Source organism: Pecten maximus, chromosome 9, assembly GCF_902652985.1.
Source record: "Pecten maximus chromosome 9, xPecMax1.1, whole genome shotgun sequence".
Classification (NCBI taxonomy): domain Eukaryota; kingdom Metazoa; phylum Mollusca; class Bivalvia; order Pectinida; family Pectinidae; genus Pecten; species Pecten maximus.
This window is the reverse complement of record NC_047023.1, coordinates 26,491,788-26,518,092: the sequence shown is the minus strand read 5'-3', so window position 1 is coordinate 26,518,092 and position 26,305 is coordinate 26,491,788. Positions and strand designations below refer to the sequence as shown.

Sequence of the window (26,305 nt, the reverse complement as noted above, 5' to 3'; positions counted from 1 at the left end):
CAGACAAAAACGTCACGCTTCTGTGATTTCTTTTGGAGAGAAATAGTTGTGGCTTTAAAATTCTGGATTTATTAAATGATAACCTTCTTCGTGGATTATGGATATCTTTTAATTACTAATTGCTATTTTTCCATTTCATATTTGTTTTCAACATCAAAACAATCTATTGTTATAGCATGAAATATAGTTGAGACAAATCTACTTTTATCTCCTTCAACTATGGAATAGTTCTTGGATTAGGTTCATAACTATTCCACAGTTAATTCCAACTATTCCACAGCTGTAGGTGATAATAGTAGACACAAGTATGCATCAAGCTATAACAATAGATGACATCACAACCATATTTTAAATCTCACAACACCAAAATGCCACAATAACGTTCTATTAATCGGATATTTCTCTGAACATACAAAACAATTGTGTTACTTAGAGTCATCTGAAATAAGTCATGAATCGGATAGTGCTTTTTGGAAAAATCACCAGTAGGCATAGTTAACGTCGCAAAAAGACTCCATGTGATAGAATGAAGGAAACTAATCACATACACTTTAAACTGTATTTTAGATGTATACAAAGATTTTTTTTCTTTCTATCCCAGTACATATATGTTTTACGCGAATACATCAACGACAATAAGTCAAATATTCTCATGGATTTCAAAAAATAATTTAGTGTAGTTATTGGTACACGGCATTATCGCTGTAGCTATTGGTACACGGCATTATCGACAGTTGTTCCTGAAATTCCCTGCTGCTGAACTGCGGATGGATACCGAGGGGATCCTTATCCTTTAAATTGACTCAAAGTAAAAAATCTTACCGACTCATGAAGTTAATACCTTAATCATTCTCAGTTCATTTAACTGAGTGGTTGAAATGACTTTTCTTTGCGATATGTTCTACCACAGAAGCACCATTCGATGGGAGATTACTCAGTCTAGACTTCTACACATTTCTTGTATTGCTGTGTATGACACTACATTTGGCGTTTGTTTTGAATTCACATTGTTAAGTTCATTCGAATTATGGAATCAAGCGAAACGGCTTTTGATGGCTATCGTTAAAGAATAAAGGTCAATATATTTTTTAAAGAAAATGCAAGACATTAACATTTTCTACTAGATTTATGGCGATGTTAGTATAAAGGACAAAACAGACGATTCACAGCCAAATATATCTAATCCTCGGGAAGTTTTTTTAAACGACATTCATTACGTGTTAACTAGATAAATAAAACAAATTACCCCTGGTTATTTTGTTCAATATGCGATACACATGAAGTACATGTAAGTGTGCTCTCCTGAAACATGCATTTTTCGCATGATTTGTTAAATTTACCATCAGCTTAACATTTTTACAAAGTCAACAGTAAGGCCCGTGATAATCCATGATACATACTAACACTTTGATCAAATTAATTCTGATAATAAGTGATTGATAGGCTTGTAAAATATCACTGTATTTGCTGCTTAGATGATCCTTTGATGTATGAAGGCTGATTACGGCCATCTTGTTCTTGTTCTGTATACTGGAGTATTCCTCCAATATCTGGAGAACCGTTGAATATCAACGTGAATAATGGGTAGTGGCTTCGGATTTATCAGCAGTGTCCTTCAAGAATATATACACTATCTTAGCATAAACTTGAAATAAAGTTGGGAAATTAGGCTGACCTCGTGAGCGCGAGCAGTGACCACATTATATATAGAGTTAATGAAGATATCTATTTATTTTTTGTATGTATCATATGGAGAGGTCGTATTGTAGTAAGGCTGAAACTCTCATCTTCAACTGTTATACACTGTACAGGAGAGCAACCTTCATGATAATGTAACATGTGAGGCAATGTACATTACTATATACACTGATATCTGGATAGTTCTTGACTATATAAACGCAATTTAAAGAAAGTTCATGATGTCGATAGCGTATAACTATATAACAATAACTGTCGATATAGTCTAGATTGGATATATACACCTACGAAAAAAGTTCATGGTGACGATAGCGTTGCAACACGAAACTGGTGTAAGTCGTAACACAGACCCCTTGAGAGGAATTCTATCTGTCTCTGCACTGTCTTTGGTAAGAAATGTAGCCCCGAGCAATCCATAATGATTTGTTGGGTAAGTTCACTTGTAACGTACAGATTTGGAACATCCGACTCTTTACACATACTATAGTTAATCATTGAATTCAGCAGCCCTAGGTATATGGCCCGAATGTGATTTGATGTCGGGCAAAGCAGTAAAAATGGTGTCTATCTTCATACGCAGAGAGACACATCGGACAGGTTCCCGAAACTTCGTACTGGTTGAATTTGGATCTGTTGGATTGAAGGATGTATGTGTCCGACACAAATTTTACCTTCACCGCCGCTTTTTTGACGTTCAGGGTGACATGTCCAGCACTTTCCCAGATGTGTGGATTGAGCGTGGTGTCAGAAGTAAGATTGGGGGTGTAGATTTTGAGGCATACTCTGTTTTAAGTTTCTGGATCCAGAAGCGCGAGATGGTGATTGTGACCGTTTTCTTCCACGTAGCCTTCGATGGAGGGATCTCCAAGACGTCTCATACTGAGTTAAGACTGCAATGTAACAGGATATCGTATGCCCATACAAAACAACTACGGGAACTGGTGTCTTTTACCGCTAGTTGTCTTTTGCCTACATTATACAAGGTTGACGTTGTATCTTCCATGACAGATCTAAAGGTGTTGGGTACTCTTTTGTGTGGTGTTGCTTCAGATAGTGTTGGCGACCAACTAAGAGGTACATGGCAGCGTCTGCTGTTCTAAGGTCTTCTTGTAGAATATTGAGATTTTGGTGATATCTTTTTGTCTTAACCTTATGACGTCTAATTCGTAAAGAAGACGAGGAACGACGTAGCAATCTATCATGTGTAGAGAAACGGGGTTTACACCGTAAATACCATGGAAGCCCGATCCCATCAAGGCATACGCTCTTTTTCTTGCCGACTGGATGCGTTCATCTGCCACTTTGTCCGTACCAAATTTGCAGTTATCTCTGGTGATACCTACATGCTTGACAGTTGTTTCTATAAGAATGACGCAATTGTTTATTGAGCATGTGGGATCTGAATCGTTAGCGTTTAGCTCAAGTATGCTAGACTTTGTCTCGCCGATCTGGTATCTTTCATTGTTGGCATAGAACTCCTGTGTGAGTAACATAGTTTGTATCTTCTCAATGTTGTTAGACGCCAGACAAACATCATCAGCTGTTGTTGGACATCCACAGTAAACATTGCCACCTTTTATCCCAATGTTGTTCCTCTCTAAGGCGAGCAGTAGTGGGTTGATGAAGGCTATAGGCTGTCGGAGACCATGTTCCACCTTTACTTACCCCTTGAGATTCCCTAATGGGTCTGGATGTATTGCCTTTCCAACTGACCAGTGATGTTAGCCCGGAGTACCAGTTCTTCGTGAAAAGCCAATCCAAACCAGAAAGTATGAGTTGGTGCAGTTTTCTTAGTAGTGAGTCTTGCCATACAACATCGAAGGTCTTCAGAGCATAGAGGAATCCCGGATATAGTGTTTCTGTTTTTGATTTTCATTGATCTTACAACTTTGATGACTTGATCCGAAGACAGTTTGATTGCAGAGTTTGTTGAGGCTTTATGTATGCCCACTAATAACAGGTTGTCTAGCTTAACTTGTGATTTAAAGTCTTTGTTGAATGCTGCATGATCCTGCAACCCTGTTGAATGCTGCATGATACTGCGGGGTTGCAAGCTGTTCAAAGTAGGAGGCCCAGCCTTCGTAAACATCGCCACCACTGTAGGCTTCACTGTCGACTATGAGGAGGTGTGTATTCGTATTCACCATCACGCGCTTCGGAGTGTTTGTGTGGTAAAATGTTGTTTGGGATGTCAGCGCTGTAAAATGTCGCTTATGGCATGGCAAAATGTCATTTTGACGCTTTTTAATGGGTTCGCGACTTAACGCGGTATAAAATTGCGACATGACAACATTTTTTCTCTTAAATATCACTTTGGCGCGGTTTGAGAACGCTCCAACACGGCTACACAAGATGGTCATAATCAGGCACCATATTGACTGATACCACATGTGCCCCGTGTAATATCCTAATTATTTCGAGAATGTGATTAAAATAGTACAAAAGCACCGACTTTATTTACAAGAAGACGATGTTCTTCGATGAAGCACAAGACGTTTATCCCTCCGTAACATCTGGTCTTGCTCCATTTTTTACTCATTTTCGACAGCCTCTGTTCAAATCTATCTTTTGTTCATTTCTATTTAGGTTGTTTTGTTCACTAGTTGACATTCTTTTGCTGTTTTCATGGCAACTTTCTCCTATTTAATGTACAGTAATGCATGTATATATTATCTTGATCAGAAACTAAAATCTTCATACACTTTCAAATTGTATCAATTTTGGAATCATCATACCAACAAGTTTTTATTCGTCAACGTCGAATTCGTACCTTGCTATATTGGACAGACTTCAAACAAACATCACAAGGCTCAGAAACCATGGGCATTTTATTCAGAAAATAGCAGCTAATAAATTAGGTCTAAGATGATATAATACTTACATATCATTCTGTTACACACGTTTCAACTGACTCTACCTTATAAACAAGAGATCCCAGAGGGATCTTGGCGCCCACCATTGAATGATCTTCATAAGTTCCATGTCAGATTGATCTTTTCTCTACTTTTCCTTTCATTTTACTAATCTGTGCAAATTGAGACATCCCTCCAGTACTTTTCAAACAAGGGAATCCTAGCTATATAAGAAATTTGAGATTTAACGATAATGGCTGTTTGTTTGCCAGGTTGTTTTGAGGACAGACTGGTCCAAAAATGCAATACAAGGGACCAGGGGGAACCTACTTATGAGATTTGAGCAAGATCCATTCAGTACTTTGAGAAATAGAGATAACAAACTTCAATTGTCAAAATCCAAGATGGCGGTCTGTCGGCCATATTGTTTTCCAATTGATCTCAAAATGCAATAAACATAAAGAGGCACCAAGGGGAACCTCCATATGAAATTTGAGAAAGATCCCTTCAGTACTTTCTCAGAAATAGCGATAACAAACTTCAATTGTCAAAATCCAAGACGGCTGACTGTCGGCCATGTTATTTTCAGATTGGTCTCAAAATGCAATATGCATAACTAGGCACCAAGGGAAACTTACATAAGAAATTTGAGAAAGATCCCTTCAGTACTTTCTCAGAAATAGTGATAACAAACTTCAATTGTCAAAATCCAAGATGGCTGCCTGTCAGCCATGTTGTTTTCAGATTGGTCTCAAATCGCAATATGCATAACTAGGCACCAAGGGAAACTTACATATGAAATTTCAGAAAGATCCATTCAGTACTTTCTCAGAAATAGTGATAACAAACTTCAATTGTCAAAATCCAAGATGGCTGCCTGTCGGCCATGTTGTTTTCAGATTGGTCTCAAATCGCAATATGCATAACCAGGCACCAAGGGAAACCTACATATGAAATTTGAGAAAGATCTCTTCAGTACTTTCTCAGAAATAGCGATAACAAACTTCAATTGTCAAAATCCAAGATGGCTGCATGTCGGCCATGTTGTTTTCCGATTGGTCTCAAATCGCAATATGCATAACTAGGCACCAAGGGGAACCTACATATGAAATTTGAGAAAGATCCCTTCAGTACTTTCTCAGAAATAGCGATAACAAACTTCAATTGTCAAAATCCAAGATGGCTGCCTGTCGGCCATCTTGTTTTCCGATCGGTCCCAACATGCAATCTGCATAACTAGGCACCAAGGGGAACCTACATATGAAATTTGAGAAAGATCCCTTCTGTACTTTCTCAGAAATAGCGATAACAAACTTCAATGGTCAAAATCCAAGATGGCTGCCTGTCGGCCATGTTGTTTTCCGATCGGTCCCAAAATGCAATATGCATAACTAGGCACCAAGAGGAAACTACATATGAAATTTGAGAAAGATCCCTTCAGTACTTTCTCAGAAATAGCGATAACAAACTTCAATGGTCAAAATCCAAGATGGCTGCCTGTCGGCCATGTTGTTTTCCGATCGGTCCCAACATGCAATCTGCATAACTAGGCACCAAGGGGAACCTACATATGAAATTTGAGAAAGATCCCTTCAGTACTTTCTCAGAAATAGCGATAACAAACTTCAATGGTCAAAATCCAAGATGGCTGCCTGTCGGCCATGTTGTTTTCCGATCGGTCCCAAAATGCAATATGCATAACTAGGCACCAAGAGGAAACTACATATGAAATTTGAGAAAGATCCCTTCAGTACTTTCTCAGAAATAGCGATAACAAACTTCAATGGTCAAAATCCAAGATGGCTGCCTGTCAGCCATGTTGTTTTCCGATCGGTCCCAAAATGCAATATGCATAACTAGGCACCAAGAGGAACCTACATATGAAATTTGAGAAAGATCCCTTCTGTACTTTCTCAGAAATAGCGATAACAAACTTCAATGGTCAAAATCCAAGATGGCTGCCTGTCGGCCATCTTGTTTTCCGATCGGTCCCAAAATGCAATATGCATAACTAGGCACCAAGGGGAACCTACATATGAAATTTGAGAAAGATCCCTTCAGTACTTTCTCAGAAATAGCGATAACAAACTTCAATGGTCAAAATCCAAGATGGCTGCCTGTCGGCCATGTTGTTTTCTGATCGGTCCCAAAATGCAATATGCATAACTAGGCACCAAGAGGAACCTACATATGAAATTTGAGAAAGATCCCTTCTGTACTTTCTCAGAAATAGCGATAACAAACTTCAATGGTCAAAATCCAAGATGGCTGCCTGTCGGCCATCTTGTTTTCCGATCGGTCCCAATATGCAATATGCATAACTAGGCACCAAGGGGAACCTACATATGAAATTTGAGAAAGATCCCTTCAGTACTTTCTCAGAAATAGCGATAACAAACTTCAATTGTCAAAATCCAAGATGGCTGCCTGTCGGCCATGTTGTTTTCTGATCGGTCCCAAAATGCAATATGCATAACTAGGCACCAAGGGGAACCTACATATGAAGTTTGAGAAAGATCTCTTCAGTACTTTCTGAGGATTAGCGATAACAAGAATTGTTTACGGACGGACGGAGGGACGGACGGACGGACCACGGACGCAGGGCGATTTGAATAGCCCACCATCTGATGATGGTGGGCTAAAAAAATCACTTAAAGATTAATCTGTTTGACCCATTAGAACAGCTACTGTATGTCTGTGTTATCAGCATGACATGTTTCTCAAATGTTAGATATTTTACCTTTATTTAACTTAAGTTACTTCGCATTAATAAATGTGATTAGACAAACGAAATGATTTCATATGTTGAATCATTGATATAGTTCTTAAACGTATATTGCAATGTAATTAATTTTGGTACTGTATGAAAATATAGAATAGTCTTTTTTTGTTTCCAATTTATGGTAATTACTACTAGTACTTTTGTTGGTGATGTAGTATTTCTTAAGTTACCATAATTAGATAAACACTAGGACCTTCAGGAGATGGAAATTATAACATTCGCACCTGAAGAAAAGTGTATGCACATCCCCAATTATTGGGAAAACAAATGATTTTATACCCATTCAAGCACTTCAATCCGTAATCAAATGTATCTCGCTACAAATATTGTCATCATTCCTATTGCAGTTTATCTTGTGAAAATGGTTGTGGATAATGACATACCTGCTAGAGAAGGAAATTTTCCTGTAACCTAGGTACAAAATGTCCCAATAATCTAGGTACAAAATTAAATGTCCCAATAATCTAGGTACAAAATTAAATGTCCCAATAATCTAGGTACAAAATTTCCCTGTAATTTAGGTACAAAATTGTCTCTGTAGTCAAGGTACAAAATGTGCACATAGTCTAGGTTCAAAACGTCCCAATATTCTAGGTAAACAAGAGATCCCAGAGGGATCTTGGCGCCCACCATTGAATGATCTTTATAGGTTCCATGTCAGATTGATCTTTTCTCTACTTTTCCCTTCCTCTAAGTCTTACTAATCTGTGTAAATTCAGAAACAGCCCTCTAGTACTTTTCAAACAAGGGTAACCTATATATAAAATTTAAGATTTGGCGATAATGGCTGTCTGTTGTTTTCGGATTGGTCCCAAAATGCAACACCAGGGACCAAGGGGAACCTACATATGAAATTTCAGAAAGATCCCTTCAGTACCTTCTGTAAAATAGCGATAACAAACTTCAATTGTCAAAATACAAGATGGCTGCCTGTCGGGCAGGTTGTTTTCTGACTGGTCTCAAAATGCAATATGCATAACTAGGCACTGAGGGCAACCTACAAATGAAATTTCAGAAAGATCCCTTCAGCAATTTCTGAGAAATAGCGATAACAAACTTCAATTGTCAAAATCCAAGATGGCTGCCTGGCGGCCATGTTGTTTTCCGCCGATAGGTCTCAGAATGCAATATGCATAACTAGGCACCAAGGGGAACCTACATATGAAATTTGAGAAAGATCCCTTCAGTTCTTTCTCAGAAATAGCGATAACAATCTTAAATTGTCAAAATCCAAGATGGCTACCTGTCGGCCATGTTGTCTTCCGATTGGTCTCAAAATGCAATATGCATAACTAGGCACCAAGGGGAATCTACATATGAAATTTGAGAAAGATCCGTTCAGTACTTTCTCAGAAATAGCGATAACAAACTTCAATTATCAAAATACAAGATGGCTGCCTGTCGGCCATGTTGTCTTCCGACTGGTCTCAAAATGCAATATGCATAACTTAGTACCAAGGGGAGCCTACATATGAAATCTGAGAAAGATCCCTTCAGTACTTTCTCAGAAATAGCGATAACAAACTTCAATTATCAAAATCCAAGATGGCTGCCTGTCGGCCATGTTGTTTTCCGATAGGTCTCAGAATGCAATATGCATAACTAGGCACCAAGTGGAACCTACATATGAAATTTGAGAAAGATCCCTTTAGTACTTTCTCAGAAATAGCGATAACAATCTTAAATTGTCAAAATCCAAGATGGTTGCCTGTCGGCCATGTTGTCTTCCGATTGGTCTCAAAATGCAATATGCATAACTAGGCACCAAGGGGAACCTACATATGAAATTTGAGAAAGATCCCTTTAGTGCTTTCTCAGAAATAGCGATAACAAACTTCAATTATCAAAATCCAAGATGGCTGCCTGTCGGCCATGTTGTCTTCCGATTGGTCTCAAAATGCAATATGCATAACTAAGTACCAAGGGGAGCCTACATATGAAATCTGAGAAAGATCCCTTCAGTACTTTCTCAGAAATAGCGATAACAAACTTCAATTATCAAAATCCAAGATGGCTGCCTGTCGGCCATGTTGTTTTCCGATTGGTCTCAAAATGCAATATGCATAACTAGGCACCAAGTGAAACCTACATATGAAATTTGAGAAAGATCCCTTCAGTACTTTCTGAAAAATAGCGATAACAAACTTCAATTATCAAAATCCAAGATGGCTGCCTGTCGGCCATGTTGTTTTCCGATTGGTCTCAAAATGCAATATGCATAACTAGGCACCAAGGGGAGCCTACATATGAAATTTGAGAAAGATCCCTTCCGTACTTTCTCAGAAATAGCGATAACAAACTTCAATTGTCAAAATCCAAGATGGCTGCCTGTCGGCCATGTTGTTTTCCGATTGGTCTCAAAATGCAATATGCATAACTAGGCACCAAGGGGAACCCACATATGAAATTTGAGAAAGATCCCTTCAGTACTTTCGGAGGATTAGCGATAACAAGAATTGTTTACGGACGGACGGACGGACGGAGGGACGGACCACGGACCACGGACGCAGGGCGATTTGAATAGCCCACCATCTGATAATGGTGGGCTAAAAATGTCTTTGTAATCTAGGCACAAAATGTCCCTGTAATTCAAGTACAAAATGTCCCTATAATCTAGAAACAAAATGTCTCGGTAATCAAGAGGATGTAATTTTAACAACAAAAGGATTTCAAATCAAGGAAAACCAATGATGATTGGAAATAAAACAGTGCCTGAATTTTTTCTTCCATTGCAATACATTCATGTATAAAAATAAAGGATATCTAATGGAACATACATATTGGCGTGTATCCCATCCAAGCTTTCACACATTAAGATTTATTATGTATCATCAGACAATATCCGTTCCCTTTTTATAGTGAAAAAGGCATACTCTCTGTCCATGCTTTCACATCTGTCCTTGTTCACTTAATAACATATATTATACAACTGTATATATTAAAGTAAGTATTCCTGTAAGTTCATTCAATATTTGAAAATTAATATTTTTACCAAACATGTCATTTTGTTAGAATTATTCCAACAAGAGTGTAAAGGATTCAAGTTTTTAAGATTTCTTCCTAAATGATTTATAAATAATCAACATAATTGGTACCAGGAACTTTGAATTGTTTACTAGTTGAAAGCACTTAAAATGTGTATCACATATATATTCAAAAATCAACCTCCTATGCATATTTTTAAAATTCAATGTCAGAAAAAAATATTCAATCACAATATGTTAACAACTGTTATTATCACGATACTGTTTTCTTCTGTATTCTGTGTCATATGAACTTACAATCTTTTATTTTTCATTAAAATATTCCTTGCTATGGTATCAAATATAATTTTTTTGGCATTTATGTATTGCTTTGTCACACTGTTATCAAGCATTTATACAGTAGACAACCCATGCATTCTGGTCATTCATGTCATTACACATCTCTGTTCATAGAAACACGGTTAGGTTGAACCAATGATCAATAATTCAAATATTCTACCTGGGTTATTGAATTCAATAAATACAATATGATTTCTAAATAATGCAGGTCTCTCATACAGTATTTCATACACAATCATCACAAAAAAGTTATTTCCTGAAGCATGCTTCCATGTACTTCCGTTAAGAGTACTGGTGTGAGTGTTTGTATTATGCAGTGTTTGTGCTACATTTTCTGAAATCATTGTGGTTCGGTTTTTAATTTTACATTGCATTTCATGACAACAAAATTGTAGCAAGAAAAGGAAATGATGCTGCAGTGAGCTTAACTCTATGTAGTCTTTGTTTGTAACTTTTTCTTTAAAGGTACGATCTTTAACATTATTTCATGAGAAAGAATAAAGCAAAATGCAAATTGATTATTAAAAAAAATCATCAAGAAAGTGGTATGAAAATTGAACCTATTCATGAAAATACTTAAATATTCACACAAAAGGGCGACATGGGTATGATAGTATGACTAAAACAAACACTCAGAACTAACACACTAAAGAAAGAGACTAGCATCATAGCTCCTCCTTCTCAGACTTCTGTTCTGTCTCTTCTTGTTGATTTGTCATTGAAACATATTCCTCATCATTGGTGGAGACTACCTCTGGTGGACTGGCATCATTTTCTGAGTCTTCATCTTCGCTGTCTTCAACATCTGTCTCGTCACTATCACTTTCATTGTCCATTGCTGCTATTTCCTCTGCTGTCATTTCTGAAGAGGGCATAGATACCTGGAGATCTCCTTCTGAACACAAGTCTGTAAATTTATTTCAAAAATGATAAGTTTATTTGATATTCATTAGTAAATGTAGATAAGTATGCTTTATATTTCATTTATTTATATACAACCATGTATAATGAAGATAAATAAATAATGACAATCTTTCATATCCATTCCTGTATAAAAAAATATATAATACAGTCTTTCAATTTACCTATTTGTTGACCATACAAAAATACATATAAATTTCTATAGTTTATAATGTTCTCTACACAAAATCTATTGTGAACAAATTGGTGACATATATCCAATGATTTACTAATTAATAAAATAGAGTTTAGTTGACTTGTAACAGTTGGGGGTATTTGATGATGTGATGATAGATATTTCCATTCAAAAACAGATTGTCATCTCCTCCATGTTTCCCACTAGAAGATGGAGAAAGATTTTTCAGTAGATGGCCTCTTAAGACTTTATATACATACTGTGGGATAACACAGCTCAAGTCTTGCCTGGTTCACCAATCACGAATGTCCCATAAACAAAAGGATTAAGAGAAACTATCCTCAAGTCAACCATTACCCATTTTTTATCAGATTCAAAAGACTTCTTCATAGCAGAGTGTTAGATTGTACTTACTTGCTATTTCCCTACAAACTTTCTCCTCTGCTTCAGATTGCTCGGTGTATTTTTTGAAGGCTGCCATCATGTCATCCTCATGGTCTTCTAGTATTGTATCACACTACAAATTAGATGAAAAGTTAATTATAGAATATGTATATACCGGGGGTTAGTCATGATCTAATTGTTTTAATATAGTATGAAGCAAAGTTCACTTTTTATCAGGGAAAAGTATTATGAGCAATTCACAAATCCCTTTATTTAATATTGGACCATAACACCTAACCATTCCAATTCATGTACATGTATATTTATAAAGGGACATTTCGTTAGAGCAGAGTGAATGTGCCAACTCAACAATGTTCTAATCTGTGGTTATATGCTATAACTTGAGAGGGCATCAATCGTTGATCGAAATACTGAAATAAATGGCATATCAAGTAACATAAGAAAAATTAAATTTTGTTTTACTCACAGCAAAACGGATGAGTTTCTGTTTCTCGCTGCTGATAGATATATTTTGCAGGGATATAGGTTTCCCATTTCTAGAGGCCGTTCTTACTACACTTGTTTTTCCTGCACTATTTTTAGTTTCTGCGTAGTCTTTAAATCTTTCACACACTCCTTCCAATAACTCAGTAAGATGTATTTCTGATCTAGCAAGGGGAACCTGCAATTGGACAATAACTGTATTAAATACCAAAACATCGAAATAAACAAATCACAGGACTTAGCTAGATTAAAAAACATTAGATGCATACAAGTGAAGACAGGCCTGGTCACAACAAACTAAGATGGTAAGTCTATATCTATGTTTCAATTTCATTTGGAGACAATAAATATCTGGGGTTTTTTTCACCAAAATTTAATTGCTTCCTCCAATGTCAGTTTAATCAATTCTTGACAATTGACCTTTGATTTATCCTTAAACATAAAAGTAAAAGTTTATCAATTTTGTAAATTGCATGGTTACCGGTAAATTATTCTATAGCTGTCAATATATTCTTTATGTAAATGCTTATTTCCTAATCTTTTATCATAGCTACAAAACATTCATTTGAAGAAACAAAATCCTATCTAGAGAAAGGATTGAAAACCTAATTAACCAATCCTAACCTGCTTTGTCATCTGATTTCCTTTTCCATCAATTCGAAAACTTCCAACCTGAACCAATTTCTTCGGATCAACTTCACCAATACTAAAGCTAACTTCATCAACCAAGGCTCTGCAGACTGAAACCAAAACAATTAATAAAGGTTAGGTATAAGATAATAATCAATATTAGACAATACATGATTTGTGAAAATATCAATAAACTATGTAGTGCCTTATAATTATTATATGCATGATAATCTGTTTTTTCACAGGTTTACAGATTTTTTTTTTTAAATAGATCTATATCATGATATAGAAGGCAAAATGAATTTTTCAAGCCTTTTTAAGACCTTTTGAAAGCATACAATTACATTTTAAATATATATGGGATGATTTCAGTTTCAACAAACATTTTTTAAAAAGACAGACAGTTTATCATCTTTTTAAAGTAATTAATTGATTTTCACAATTGACATTAATTATCAGCAGTTCAAATACATCAGTGTATAACAGCCATAAAATTCAATTCGGCAGAAAGTACATGTAGATATATTTAAAAAAAAAATCATATTAAATACATCTTTTTTTGTTCTAATAACATTAATTTAAATAATATAATGAATGAAATTTACCAGCACAATAGAGCTCTTTGTCCTTCTTTGCTTCAGTCAGCATGAGCATCAGAGGGATGAGAAAAGCCCAGGAAATATGCAGATCCATTTCCTTTCAAATTATTGCCTAAAACAAAGACTACAATAAATACCATGCATTCATTTTCATACATATGCATGTTACTATCATTCAATATTGCAGCAATCTTTAAATTATATGTAACAGCTACAGCGCATGATTAATTAAATTCAAACCACTGCCTCTGCTAGCGATCGAACCAGGGACCTCTGGCTTATACTAGTCTTATGCTCAACCGATCGAGCTAAAGATAATTCTCTCTAGCCGTGCTGTATATTGCGGCTAGTATTTACCAGGGTTAAAAACTCCCCCTCCAGGAAAAGACCTTGTTCTCAAGTTTTCAGGGGTAACAGCGATGCTTTTGCAAGCAGCAATGAGTATCATATTCCCGAGTCCCTACATACAAGGGCACCAATGTAACAGAGCGCATATGATTGATTATAAATCACTGCCTCTGCTAGGGATCGAACCTGGAACCTCGGGCTTACTAGTCTTATGCTCGACCGATCGAGCTAAAGAGAAGGTCTATTTAGCCAAGCGGTATATTGGGGCTAGTATTAACAAGGGTTATATATTAGACAACATATACTCTTCTGTCAATATATACACCCAATGCAATGAAACTTAACTTGTGACATAGGGGAAATAACTCTTATTACATTTTTGTGTTAAACAAAATAGATCGAAAAAAATGTGATAACGAAACAACTGTAACTATCATTGCATATGAATACATGATGAATTATTTCCGTGCCAATGACAAGAATCCTGGCAACAACCGACACGTAACATTGTAATAACGAACAGGGCTGATGTGGGTGAATCTGATTGGCCACCACTTGGAATAAGGGTTTGTAATGCAAAAAGGGATTTTAAAACAATATTTTTAAGAATAGGAGGTCCATCAAGATTAACATATAACGAAAAGAGCTGATCATGTCCACTACTTACCTTGCGAGATAAAGTTTCACTTGAAATATCACCTAAATTGACACCGGTTCGGGTAAAGACTGGTGCACTTCGTTAAAAAAGTTCGAACGTGCCGCTTGCGATATTTAAAAAAAATGAGATAAGTCGTAAATTGAAAGTCCTAGATTTTATCTTTCTATCTAAAAACATGGCTAAAATACTCCGAGCAAATTTTTCGACCCTCATATATATATAATTGATAAAAGTAATATTTTCTTCAAATTTCACTTTTCCGTACAGTTTGTTTTTAGTTCAATAAGCGACGTAGTCGAAGTTGCTGAAATGAGGAGCAAAGGTAGACAATATCTAGGCCTAGATCTATATTTGATTGTAGAAACTAGTTTATAATTTTTTTTTCGTGAAAGAAGAGTGTGTTGAAGGTGGCTGTGTCCAATTGGAATTGTATTTTATTGTTATCAATTGATATAATCGCATGACACCTTTTCTTTCTCAATTAACAGACTTGACTTACCTACAATCACACTCGTGCAGTTACTCCACAGGTGCCTGATCATGACTCGTTTTATAAAATAATAACATATAAGAGTATATATAAATGAGAAAGGTTCTGAACTCCCTCAGGCTTGAAATCTGATGTATTTATTTATTACCGTAGCTTCGATTGTATCACAGGTGCCTGACTTGTTTATAAGATAATAAGATATATATTTATATGTACTCTTATACAATTGTATATGTTATTATTTTATAAATCGAGTCAGGCACCTGTGGTTACTCCAACTAGCCGAGTTTCCTCTGATCCTGACGCCATGAACACCAGACATGGCGTCAGGGCCAGAGGAAACTTGGGCTAATCACAGCGGGTACAGTAGGCGCGGAACTACATCACACAAAAATAATTGTCAGATGAAAAATTAGCCTCCTTTGTATTTATTTTATTTTGTATTTGTGCATGTCTTTTACTGTTGGGGTCGGTTTTAAAAGCTCATTGGAGCTAATGACAGTAATGGTGATTTGTTATAATATATGTAGCGGAACTGGACTGGGTCGACTATATGGGTACCGACTATAAAGAAAGTTTGAATTGAATTGAATTCCCGAGTATGGTCCGGTCAAGGACACATATACAGTACATGTAGTCGTGGGACTTTCTGGTGTTCATTGTGGGGAGAGGCAATGAAAACACATGGGCAAAAATCACAATTTCATCTATATGACTTATATGTACAGAGTCAGACTCTCTCAGTTAGAGTCTGTTTGACAAAAAACAAAGTAAGCTTAAATGTGTAAATTAAAGCTACCATGAACTGGCAGTGAATTTTCTTGACATTAGATAAACAAGCCCATGTTTTTTTGTTGATCATCCTGTCATTGGAGGATGTAACTTGGTGTGCACAGAGTTGGTTCACATTCATTTTTAAGATTTTTATTGCACACTTAAGTTATGAATTGTTGATGCAACTGAACAGACTTGAAGGAAGTCAAATGAAGATATATAAACCCATAGGGGATTATGACGTTTAGCTTGATGAAATTTTATATGTATAAACAAAAAACCATAGCTTTGAATAAAAACTTCTTTCTTTCAAGATACTTTCATTCTGTGTTTTACATGTAGTTGGAAGGCTGCTGTTGTCCTACAGACCATTTGTGAATAATGGTTCAAAATACTGCACATTGTCAGAAGTTACATCAGAGCAAGAGGTTTCAAAGTTCCATTATTCAAGGAGAAAGTTTAAACTTGTGCGTCCAGTTGATTGCACACCTCTGAGGGATTTTCCAAGAGATCGTATACCAATGCCTTCCTATGTTCAAAACCCTACAGTTGGCAAAATAGAAAAACTTGAACTGAAGAATAAAGAACAGATTGAAAAAATGAGAAACTCCTGTGAACTTGCAAGAAAAATTCTGGATGCAACTGCTGGACAAATAAAGGTTTGCAAACATTTTTTTTTTAATAATTGTTCATATTATAAGAATATGGACTATTAGTCACTAAAGATGTATTATAGCAATCAATGTGTGGGCAATGGTCAATTATATGATCTAGTATTTTTCGGCACCTGTAATATATGGTAAAACAACCTTGAATCTTTATTAGTTTCTCCAAAATATTATAGTACAGCTGTATATTGTCATGAGAAATATGGTAAATAAGTTGTTCTATTTGTTGACAAAATTATAGTAATAATGACAACATCGATGTTTATTCAGTTTTATATGAAAATGACAAGCTAATGATAAAGTACATGTTTGCAAATGTTATACAGGATAGTGTTTTGCTTTTCTTCCATATTAGTAAATTTACTCTGTCACCCTATGAAATCTATGTACATTGTATGTTGTGCTCATTTTCAAAACATTTATGAACCCAAATTTAATAATGTATGTAGTCTCATATAATTTCATGGCTGCACTCATCATGTGTTTATACACCAAACTTGTCATATACATGTACATGTACTGACATAGCTGAAGGAGGGAGCAGCAGATATATCAAACCAGAATACAACTCTGTATATGTTAAACATGGAATTCCCGACTGATGTTTGAAGAAGGTCAAATTTTAGTGCTGAAAAAATAAATACAGGTTCAGCCCCTAATATATATATCTTATTAAAGTAAATGGTCTAGGATTTGAAAAATGTTCAGGACTCCACTACGAAAGTGTCGAAACTGATGTTTACCTATATATATATTCCTTTTTTTTTTTATTAATATGCCCTTGTAAAAAAAATTCAGATCTTGAAGCGACTGACTGTTCTTTTGTTGTAGATGTTGATTATTACAGATCTCTAAGAACAGGATACCTGTGTAAACCGGCCAAATTGTCTGGTTCCAGTCGCATCCGGTTTAGACAGGTGACACTGTATTCCTTTCTTTCTGAGATATCTGTATTACTAGTACATAATTGAAATGTTGTATTGTTTTTGATAGGCTGGGGTAACTACAGATGAACTTGATGAGTTTGCCCATGAGATGTGCATTGAACATAATTGTTACCCATCACCTCTCTTCTACAACCTCTTTTATAAATCGATATGTACATCAGTGAACAATGTAATGATCCATGGAATTCCTGACCTTCGACCCCTGTATGATGGAGATATCATTAATGTTGATGTAACTGTAAGTATATGTTTCTGTTAACTGTTAAATCTATTACCTATTATGGACCAATATATTAAAATTGAAGGTTCTCTGCCTAAGTGTTAGTTCAATAAAGTCATAGACTTACATATCACATGTGTGATATAAAAGTCTCTGATAAAATGTCACTCTTTTGAAATTTAATGATACCACATTCAACCTAAATATCACTCCTGTCCCTATATACACACTTATGTCCTTTATCAGCGAGGAGATGGGTGGGCATCTCCTTATACAATGTACATTTATATATATATATGTACATGTATTCTTCTATCCTGAATTCAAATAAGTACGTGAACTTGTGAGTAGTTTTATTATAAGTCCTTTTCCCAATTTTTCTGTTGATTTGTTACTGTAGTGTGTTTATTAGGTAAAATACTGTTCATGTTAATGAAGATATTTATAGGTTTCACTTGGCTGTTGGGAATATTGGTAATACAAACTATAAATGGAATAATCTTCTACTTCAACAGTTCATTGTAAATTAATTATAAGCAAATTAAGATATAAAAAAAAATTGTTCCAGATATATTTGGATGGTTATCATGGTGATGTATCAGAAACCTATCTGGTAGGAGACGTTGATGAAGATGGTAAACATTTAGTGGATGTGGCGAGACGTTGTCGAGATGCTGGCATTAGTGTTTGTAGACCTGGACAGCCAATGAGTGTTATTGGAGATGCTATAAGGTATGGATCCATGATGACAAGATGCTGTTATGAACATTTGAAATACTTATAATGGCTGGCACTAGACTGGCACCAGCCCATATGGATTTGTAATGAATTTGCTGAATTCTAATACCAGGTACTAGATTATCTCCCCTAGTATCAAACTTATCAGACACATCCTGGAGACCAAAATTATAAAGCTATCTTTATTTATAATTTTTTAATATTCTAAAGACAGGGGATAGGCTACTGAAGAGTTATTGACATTTATTCAGGATTTTGTAAGACATGTTATACTTATAAAATGTTCCCAGATAATATATGCAGAGCTGGATTTCATCTGTATTGTTTATTTGTTTTGAGCTTGAGGTAAATGTATTACCACAGACTTAGATTAATCTATTTCAGTGGTATTTCAGTCACATTTTTAAACAAATGTTTTTTTTATATTCAGAAATATTGAACCAACTTTAAAGTTTGTGTTTCTAGAAAGTGGTAAATAGGATAAAAGTTTAATAAACTTGCATGTCATATATATATTTTATGATCTAATTTCAGAAATGGAGAGTGTCATTTTTCTAAAACATATACATATATTTTATATTTCAAGTGAGGTTGCTGAATCACAAGGACTTTCGGTTGTTCCTGAAATACTAGGTCATGGGATCGGTACTTACTTCCATGGTCCTCCAGATGTTATACATGTTGGTAAGTACAGTATTTATATCCACTTGTCCAAACATACAAAAAAATATATAAGATCTTATCATTGGCAAATAACTAGCAAAAATAAGTGTTTATGATATAAGATGAAGTCTGATATTCTTTAGAAAATATGAAGATATCTAGGTCAATGTGTTGGATAAGAAAAAGAACAAAAATCATGCCACTGTTTTTTTGAAAGAAAATAACTATACCTTCTGCTCACAAAGGCAATAGTAGTTCTGCATTTTAAAATAAGATGGAACACTAAATTCTCATATAAAATGAAGCCTTTATCCTTAAGCCTCCATTTTTCAACTACATGTACATGTATAAACTACATCCTTTAGACTCCATTCCTCATCCATTAACTACATCTTTTAAGCTTCATTCCCCAACTTTTAACTACATCATTTAGACACCATTACTCAAACATTAACTACATCTTTCAGACACCATTCCTCAAACATTAACTACATCCTTTAGGCAGTCAGTTCCTCAACTGTTAATTATATAACTACAACTTTTAGAATCCATTCCTCCTCATCCATTAACTACATCTTTTAGACTCCATTCCTCAGCTGTTAACTACATCTTTTAAACTTCCTTCCTCAACTTTTAACTGCCTCCTTCAGTCCCCATTCCTCAACTGTTAACTACATCCTTTAGACTCCATTCCTCATCCATTAACTACATCCTTTAGACTCCATTCCTACACCATTAACTCCTAAGTATATCATCTAGATTATTTTCCTGAACCCATTAAGAATCCATTCCTCATCCATTAACTACATCTTTTAGACTCCATTCCTCATCCATTAACTACATCCTTCAGTCCCCATTCCTCAACTGTTAACTACATCCTTTAGACTCCATTCCTCACCTGTTAACTACATCATTTAAACTACATTCCTCAACTGTTAACTACATCTTTTAAACTTCATTCCCCAACTTTTAACTACCATCATTTAGAATCCATTCCTCATCCATTAACTACATCCTTTAGACTCCATTCCTACACCATTAACTCCTAAGTATATCATCTGGATTATTTTCCTGAACCCATTAAGAATCCATTCCTCATCCATTAACTACATATTTTAGAATCCATTCCTCATCCATTAACTACATATTTTAGAATCCATTCCTCATCCATTAACTACATATTTTAGAATCCATTCCTCATCCACTAACTACATCCTTTAGACTCCATTCCTCATCCACTAACTACATCTTTTAGACTCCATTCCTCAGCTGTTAACTATATCTTTTAAACTTCCTTTCTAAACTTTTAACTACATCCTTCAGTCCCCATTCCTCAACTGTTAACTACATCCTTTAAACTCCATTCCTCATCCATTAACTACATCCTTTAGACTCCATTCCTACACCATTAACTCCTAAGTATATCATCTGGATTATTTTCCTGAACCCATTAAGAATCCATTCCTCATCCATTAACTACATATTTTAGAATCAATTCCTCATCCACTAACTACATCCTTTAGACTCCATTCCTCATCCACTAACTACATCTTTTAGACTCCATTCCTCATCCATTAACTACATCCTTTAGACTCCATTCCTCACCTGTTAACTACATCATTTAAACTACATTCCTCAACTGTTAACTACATCTTTTAAACTTCATTCCCCAACTTTTAACTACCATCATTTAGAATCCATTCCTCATCCATTAACTACATCCTTTAGACTCCATTCCTCAAACATTAACTACATCCTTTAAACAGTCAGTTCCTCAACTGTTAACTACAACTTTTGGAATCCATTCCTCCTCATCCATTAACTATATCTTTTAGACTCCATTCCTCAGCTGTTAACTACATCTTTTAAACTTCCTTCCTCAACTTTTAACTACATCCTTCAGTCCCCATTCCTCAACTGTTAACTACATCCTTTAGACTCCATTCCTCATCCATTAACTACATCTTTTAGAATCCATTCCTCATCCATTAACTACATCCTTTAGACTCCATTCCTCATCCATTAACTACATCCTTTAGACTGCATTCCTACACCATTAACTCCTAAGTATATCATCTAGATTATTTTCCTGAACCCATTAAGAATCCATTCCTCAACTGTTAACTACATCCTTTAGACTCCATTCCTCACCTGTTAACTACATCATTTAAACTTCATTCCCCAACTTTTAACTACCATCATTTAGAATCCATTCCTCATCCATTAACTACATCGTTTAAACTACATTCCTTAACTGTTAACTACATCTTTTAAACTTCATTCCCCAACTTTTAACTACCATCATTTAGAATCCATTCCTCCTCATCCATTAACTACATCTTTTAGACTCCATTCCTCAGCTGTTAACTACATCTTTTAAACTTCCTTCCTCAACTTTTAACTACATCCTTCAGTCCCCATTCCTCAACTGTTAACTACATCCTTTAGACTCCATTCCTCATCCATTAACTACATATTTTAGAATCCATTCATCAACCATTAACTACATCTTTTAGACTCCATTCCTCATCCATTAACTACATCTTTTAGACTCCATTCCTCATCCATTAACTACATCCTTTAGACTCCATTCCTCATCCATTAACTACATCTTTTATATCCATTCCTCATCCATTAACTACATCCTTCAGTCCCCATTCCTCAACTGTTAACTACATCCTTTAGACTCCATTCCTCATCCATTAACTACATCCTTTAGACTCCATTCCTCACCTGTTAACTACATCCTTTAGAATCAATTTCTCAACCATTAACTACATCATTTAAACTCCATTCCTCATCTGTTAACTACATTCCTTAAACTCCATTCCTCAAATGTTAACTACATCCTTTAGACCCAATTCCTCAACTGTTAACTACATCCTTTAGACTCCATTCCTCAACCATTAACTACATCCTTTAGACTCCATTCCTCAACCATTAACTACATTCCTTAAACTCCATTCCTACATCATTAACTCCTCAGTATATCATCTAGATTATTTTCCTAAACCTTTACCACCTAGTAAAATGACTTTCAGTTGTTACCTGCATTCTCACGAAATCTGCTGACTCGATTATGGGGCATTAAAATTGTGGGTACATTCATTGTCCCACTATAGTGTTTTAAAGATACTGTTATTGTCACCAGTGTTTCTCTGTAATATATAATTACTTATGTTTCAGCACATGAACCTGACGAGGAAGTTTTAATGCAGAGTGGAATGACCTTTACAATAGGTCAGTGAACAATTCAAGTCTAAATTATGTTTGGTATTAACATTGAAAGTTTGGCTCATGTATCAACTTCCTAAAACTTTACGAAAGAAATATCCCTTCTATATGTACCTCAGTATTATAATATGTCTTCTCTTTATGACACTTTACGAAAGAAATATCCCTTATATATGTACCTCAGTATAATAAACATGTCTTCTCTTTATGACACTTTACGAAAGAAATATCCCTTATATGTACCTCAGTATAATAACATGTCTTCTCTTTATGACACTTTACGAAAGAAATATCCCTTATATATGTACCGCAATATAATAACATATGTCTTCTCTTTATGACACTTTAAGAAAGAAATATCCCTTATATATGTACCGCAATATAATAACATATGTCTTCTCTTTATGACACTTTACGAAAGAAACAAACCTTATATATGTACCTCAGTATTATAATATGTCTTCTCTTTATGACAGAGCCACTGGTTTGTGAAGGAAGTACAGACTACACTGTGTTACCAGACGGTTGGACGTGTGTTTCCAATGATGGTGGGCGCTCAGCTCAGTTTGAACATACAATTCTTATAACAGATGAAGGAGCAGAAACATTAACAAGCTGACACAGAAAATAACCTATGTTAGAATTGTTTTTTAGATTAAAATGTATTTGAGGATTGAGTGATGATATTGTTTTGTTTGTGTGTTTTCATATACAAAGTGTATATCTTTATTTATACCAGCTAAATGTCATTAAAAGGCTGCTTCCTTGATATTGTTAGATTATCAGACAGCGAATTTTAGAAATTAAAGTACATGTATATAAGAAATATGGTAGAAATTAATGGTAAACATGTCACATTGGGGGTTCGGTGACTCAGAAGTAATTAAAATCTAACCATAAAACCCAACCTGTAAACAAATAGAATGAAAAATAATTTTTTACTGGATACAGCAATACCGCATATTATTTAGCAAAAGAAGTAACGGTAAATAGTTTGTAACCCTTTGATGTCCCACACAACTCAGCGACTCTCAGAAGGCAAACGTTTCTGATTGGTTGACCAATCAGTGAAACACTACAAGTTCGAATACAAACGTTCGATTGACGTACAATGTACTTGAAGTTTTGCAAGTAGGCGGGGCTAAAATAGTCGGTCAAAATTTCCGAATCATTTTTTCAAAATTAATAAAAAAAAAATCATTTTTTCAAAATTCATTTTTGTGCAAGCACCTAGAATGTTTATACATATAGTTTTAAAATGGTGTTTTCAGCAAGTGTTCAACATACAACAATCACATTTTAAGTAGCGAGTAGCTTAAAAGTACGCGTTGATTTGCAGAATTTTAAAAAGAATACGAGGGAAAGAGTGTTAGATAGGCTTTTATAACCATATAAAAAAAGATTTTCTTTTATTAGATAAGCCTACCCAATAAGCTAAAAATCTTATATCAGAGAACGAAACATGATGAATATTAAAAAAGATGAGTATATGACACTTGCTTGTATGGTATTTTGGCCAAAAACTTGGATAGTTTATTAGAACTATTTTAAATGTAACCTGTTTTTATTACTATTTTTTTTTAAATTGTGAGAATGAAGAAAACGTTTAAGAATATAAAAATATGTATATTAGAAACAATAACTACAATAATCCGTTTACTTTATATTGTTCATTAACTGCGTTGAACTTGAGGTCCAATTTAAACATTTAAATATGCAATATTTCGATAATACTGGAGGATGTCAGCCAATGATATTTCACGCAGTGCTTCGGAGATGATGGTCATAAGTTATTGGCATATTGCCGTGACAAATCACAGTACTGTTGATTTTATTATTATTTAAGATTTCATTTAAAAAATTATCATGTTAATTGTAGAAACACTTCTACAATAAACTGCATTGAAGTATCCCGATCCACGGTTCAGAACAGAAATTAGGGACGGGGATTACCATCAGTCCGCTATCGAATCACAGCAACCCTCCGTCATAACGACATCAAAGAAACGCGTGTATTGCACGTGATACCAGGAACATGTACATTCCCTCTTGAAAGAAAACATTGTTGTAGCATATTGATCATGATTAAAAAAAATCTTGTTTCGATCGGCGTCAGAGATATCCTCGACTATAACCTACAGTAACATTGTAAGTGAAGAACCGAGGATTTGCATTCCATTATAGATATAAAATAAAGTTGTCAAAAGTTACATGCAAGACAAATTAAAGTGAAAAAAAGTGTATCTGTGATATCGTGTGTAAGGTTTACATTTTGTATATGGGTAGGACTTCGCGTATTTAAAAAAAAATTCCTGTAGAAGAACACGAGTACTAAAAGTTTGCCTATGGCTCACTCTAGGAAAATAGCCTTGTCTATAATGATATTTACCGAGAAAATTATTCACCATATAATTCTTAATTTACGAACAAAAAATCATTCCAGTTGACTTATATCCAGTACCTATAATATTGGACCTTACCGTCGTTATTACTAACTAGACCCTATGTATCACGGAAAGCGTATTGTGATCGTAACCCCGCGAGTATCGATGATGATACCACTTCATATTTGTACCTCTATACCAGAAAGAGTCATGGTTTGATTAAAGAAGAACACGAATCTTAAGTCATAGACGTTGTGTAGATTATTTTAATTGCCTATCGACTGTGCTGTTACGTGTTGGTGTGGCGTCGATATTTGTAAACGTATTCTTGACCGTCGATGTGAAGCAATATTCAATTCAGTATATTCTTTTTAATTCTAGCCAAAAGTGGGCAACACTGAATACAATACAAACAAATAAAAATAGAGTGACCAACAGACAGGTAACTGACATGAGATTACATATACATGAACATATGGTATACATTTTTTAATTACATGTATGATACCCGATATATACATGTATACACGGTTTGTGACTTTTGACAGTGCTTCAAAAATATCGTTACAAGACCCTGAACAGGAACTAATGCATGATGAAACAAATCGCATTACGCCAAAACCGTCAGGTGGAAGAATTCGATGTGATACGCGTGTAACACTGACGAGTCCTTTGTAGTCGACTTCGATGGGTAGGATGTTGCGATTCGTTAGTGGGCTCGTCTCTGTAATTTAATGTGATTTAAGAAACTTTTCCTAATGGACCGATGAATCGGGACACTTGAATGCACTTGAATGTAAACAACCGAAATTTTAAGTGTTTTTTTTTAACTTTTGGGTAAAACTGTCAAATTCATGATAATTGGTCCTTTACGTAAAAAGACAAAATCCGGTTAAATACCAAATAATTTCAAACTCCGACTTGATCGACAATGCTAAAGTGGGTATTTCATCATGAATTTCTCGGGTAAACCCCGCCTACTCGAAACACTACAACGATATCGTGGGCCAATCGGAAGTTTGTATTCGAACTGGCAATGTACACTGATTGGTCAACCAATCAGAAACTTTTTGCCTGCTGAGAGTCGCCGAGTTGTGTGGGACATCAAAGGGTTACAAACTATTTACCGTTAGTTCTTTTGCTAAATAATATGCGGTATTGCTGTAAAGTAGTTGTAACACATACATGTAGCTCTTCTAATGGGCGCGTGAATACCGTGCGTATAGGTAGCTACCATTGAGCAATCCATGTACAATCTAAGAAGCACAGACCAAGTACCAATTTTGGTGAACAATGTTGAATGAACATGGATC

General features: G+C 35.3%; 2 protein-coding genes across 3 annotated transcripts; one reads left to right on the top strand and one right to left on the bottom strand.

Annotated features, from left to right (window-relative positions):
- Positions 1-10,023: 10,023 nt before the first annotated feature.
- On the bottom strand, positions 10,024-14,991 carry LOC117334158 (protein canopy homolog 2-like). Of its 2 annotated transcripts, none has more exons than XM_033893630.1 (6): positions 14,884-14,991; positions 13,875-13,980; positions 13,264-13,379; positions 12,623-12,817; positions 12,166-12,268; positions 10,024-11,562 (listed from the first exon to the last, which is right to left on the bottom strand). In XM_033893630.1, the coding sequence occupies exons 2-6, from the start codon at positions 13,960-13,962 to the stop codon at positions 11,321-11,323; spliced, it is 744 nt and encodes a 247-aa protein (XP_033749521.1). In that variant the 5' UTR covers positions 13,963-13,980; positions 14,884-14,991; the 3' UTR covers positions 10,024-11,320. The 2 variants fall into 2 exon arrangements, with proteins under 2 accessions (XP_033749521.1, XP_033749520.1); XM_033893629.1 differs by having other exon boundaries at positions 11,116-11,562; positions 13,875-13,992; positions 14,884-14,968.
- Positions 14,992-15,068: 77 nt separating this feature from the next.
- LOC117334157 (methionine aminopeptidase 1D, mitochondrial-like) lies at positions 15,069-23,289 on the top strand. Its single transcript, XM_033893628.1, has 7 exons — positions 15,069-15,196; positions 16,481-16,797; positions 17,800-17,991; positions 18,542-18,705; positions 19,298-19,395; positions 22,561-22,614; positions 23,085-23,289. Exons 1-7 carry the CDS (start codon positions 15,184-15,186, stop codon positions 23,225-23,227), a joined length of 981 nt encoding a protein of 326 aa, XP_033749519.1. The 5' UTR covers positions 15,069-15,183; the 3' UTR covers positions 23,228-23,289.
- The last annotated feature ends 3,016 nt before the right edge of the window (positions 23,290-26,305 follow it).

Bases quoted from the DNA above. Each gene is read 5' to 3' on its own strand.
- LOC117334158 (XM_033893630.1), bottom strand. From the start codon at position 13,962: ATGGATCTGCATATTTCCTGGGCTTTTCTCATCCCTCTGATGCTCATG. The intron at 13,380-13,874 runs GTAAATTTCATT...TTTTGGTTTCAG, and splicing joins CAAAGAGCTCTATTGTGCTG to TCTGCAGAGCCTTGGTTGAT. The intron at 12,818-13,263 runs GTTAGGATTGGT...GTCCAATTGCAG, and splicing joins GAAATCAGATGACAAAGCAG to GTTCCCCTTGCTAGATCAGA.
- LOC117334157 (XM_033893628.1), top strand. The intron at 16,798-17,799 runs GTTTGCAAACAT...TGTTTTTGATAG, and splicing joins CAACTGCTGGACAAATAAAG to GCTGGGGTAACTACAGATGA. The intron at 17,992-18,541 runs GTAAGTATATGT...AAATTGTTCCAG, and splicing joins TCATTAATGTTGATGTAACT to ATATATTTGGATGGTTATCA.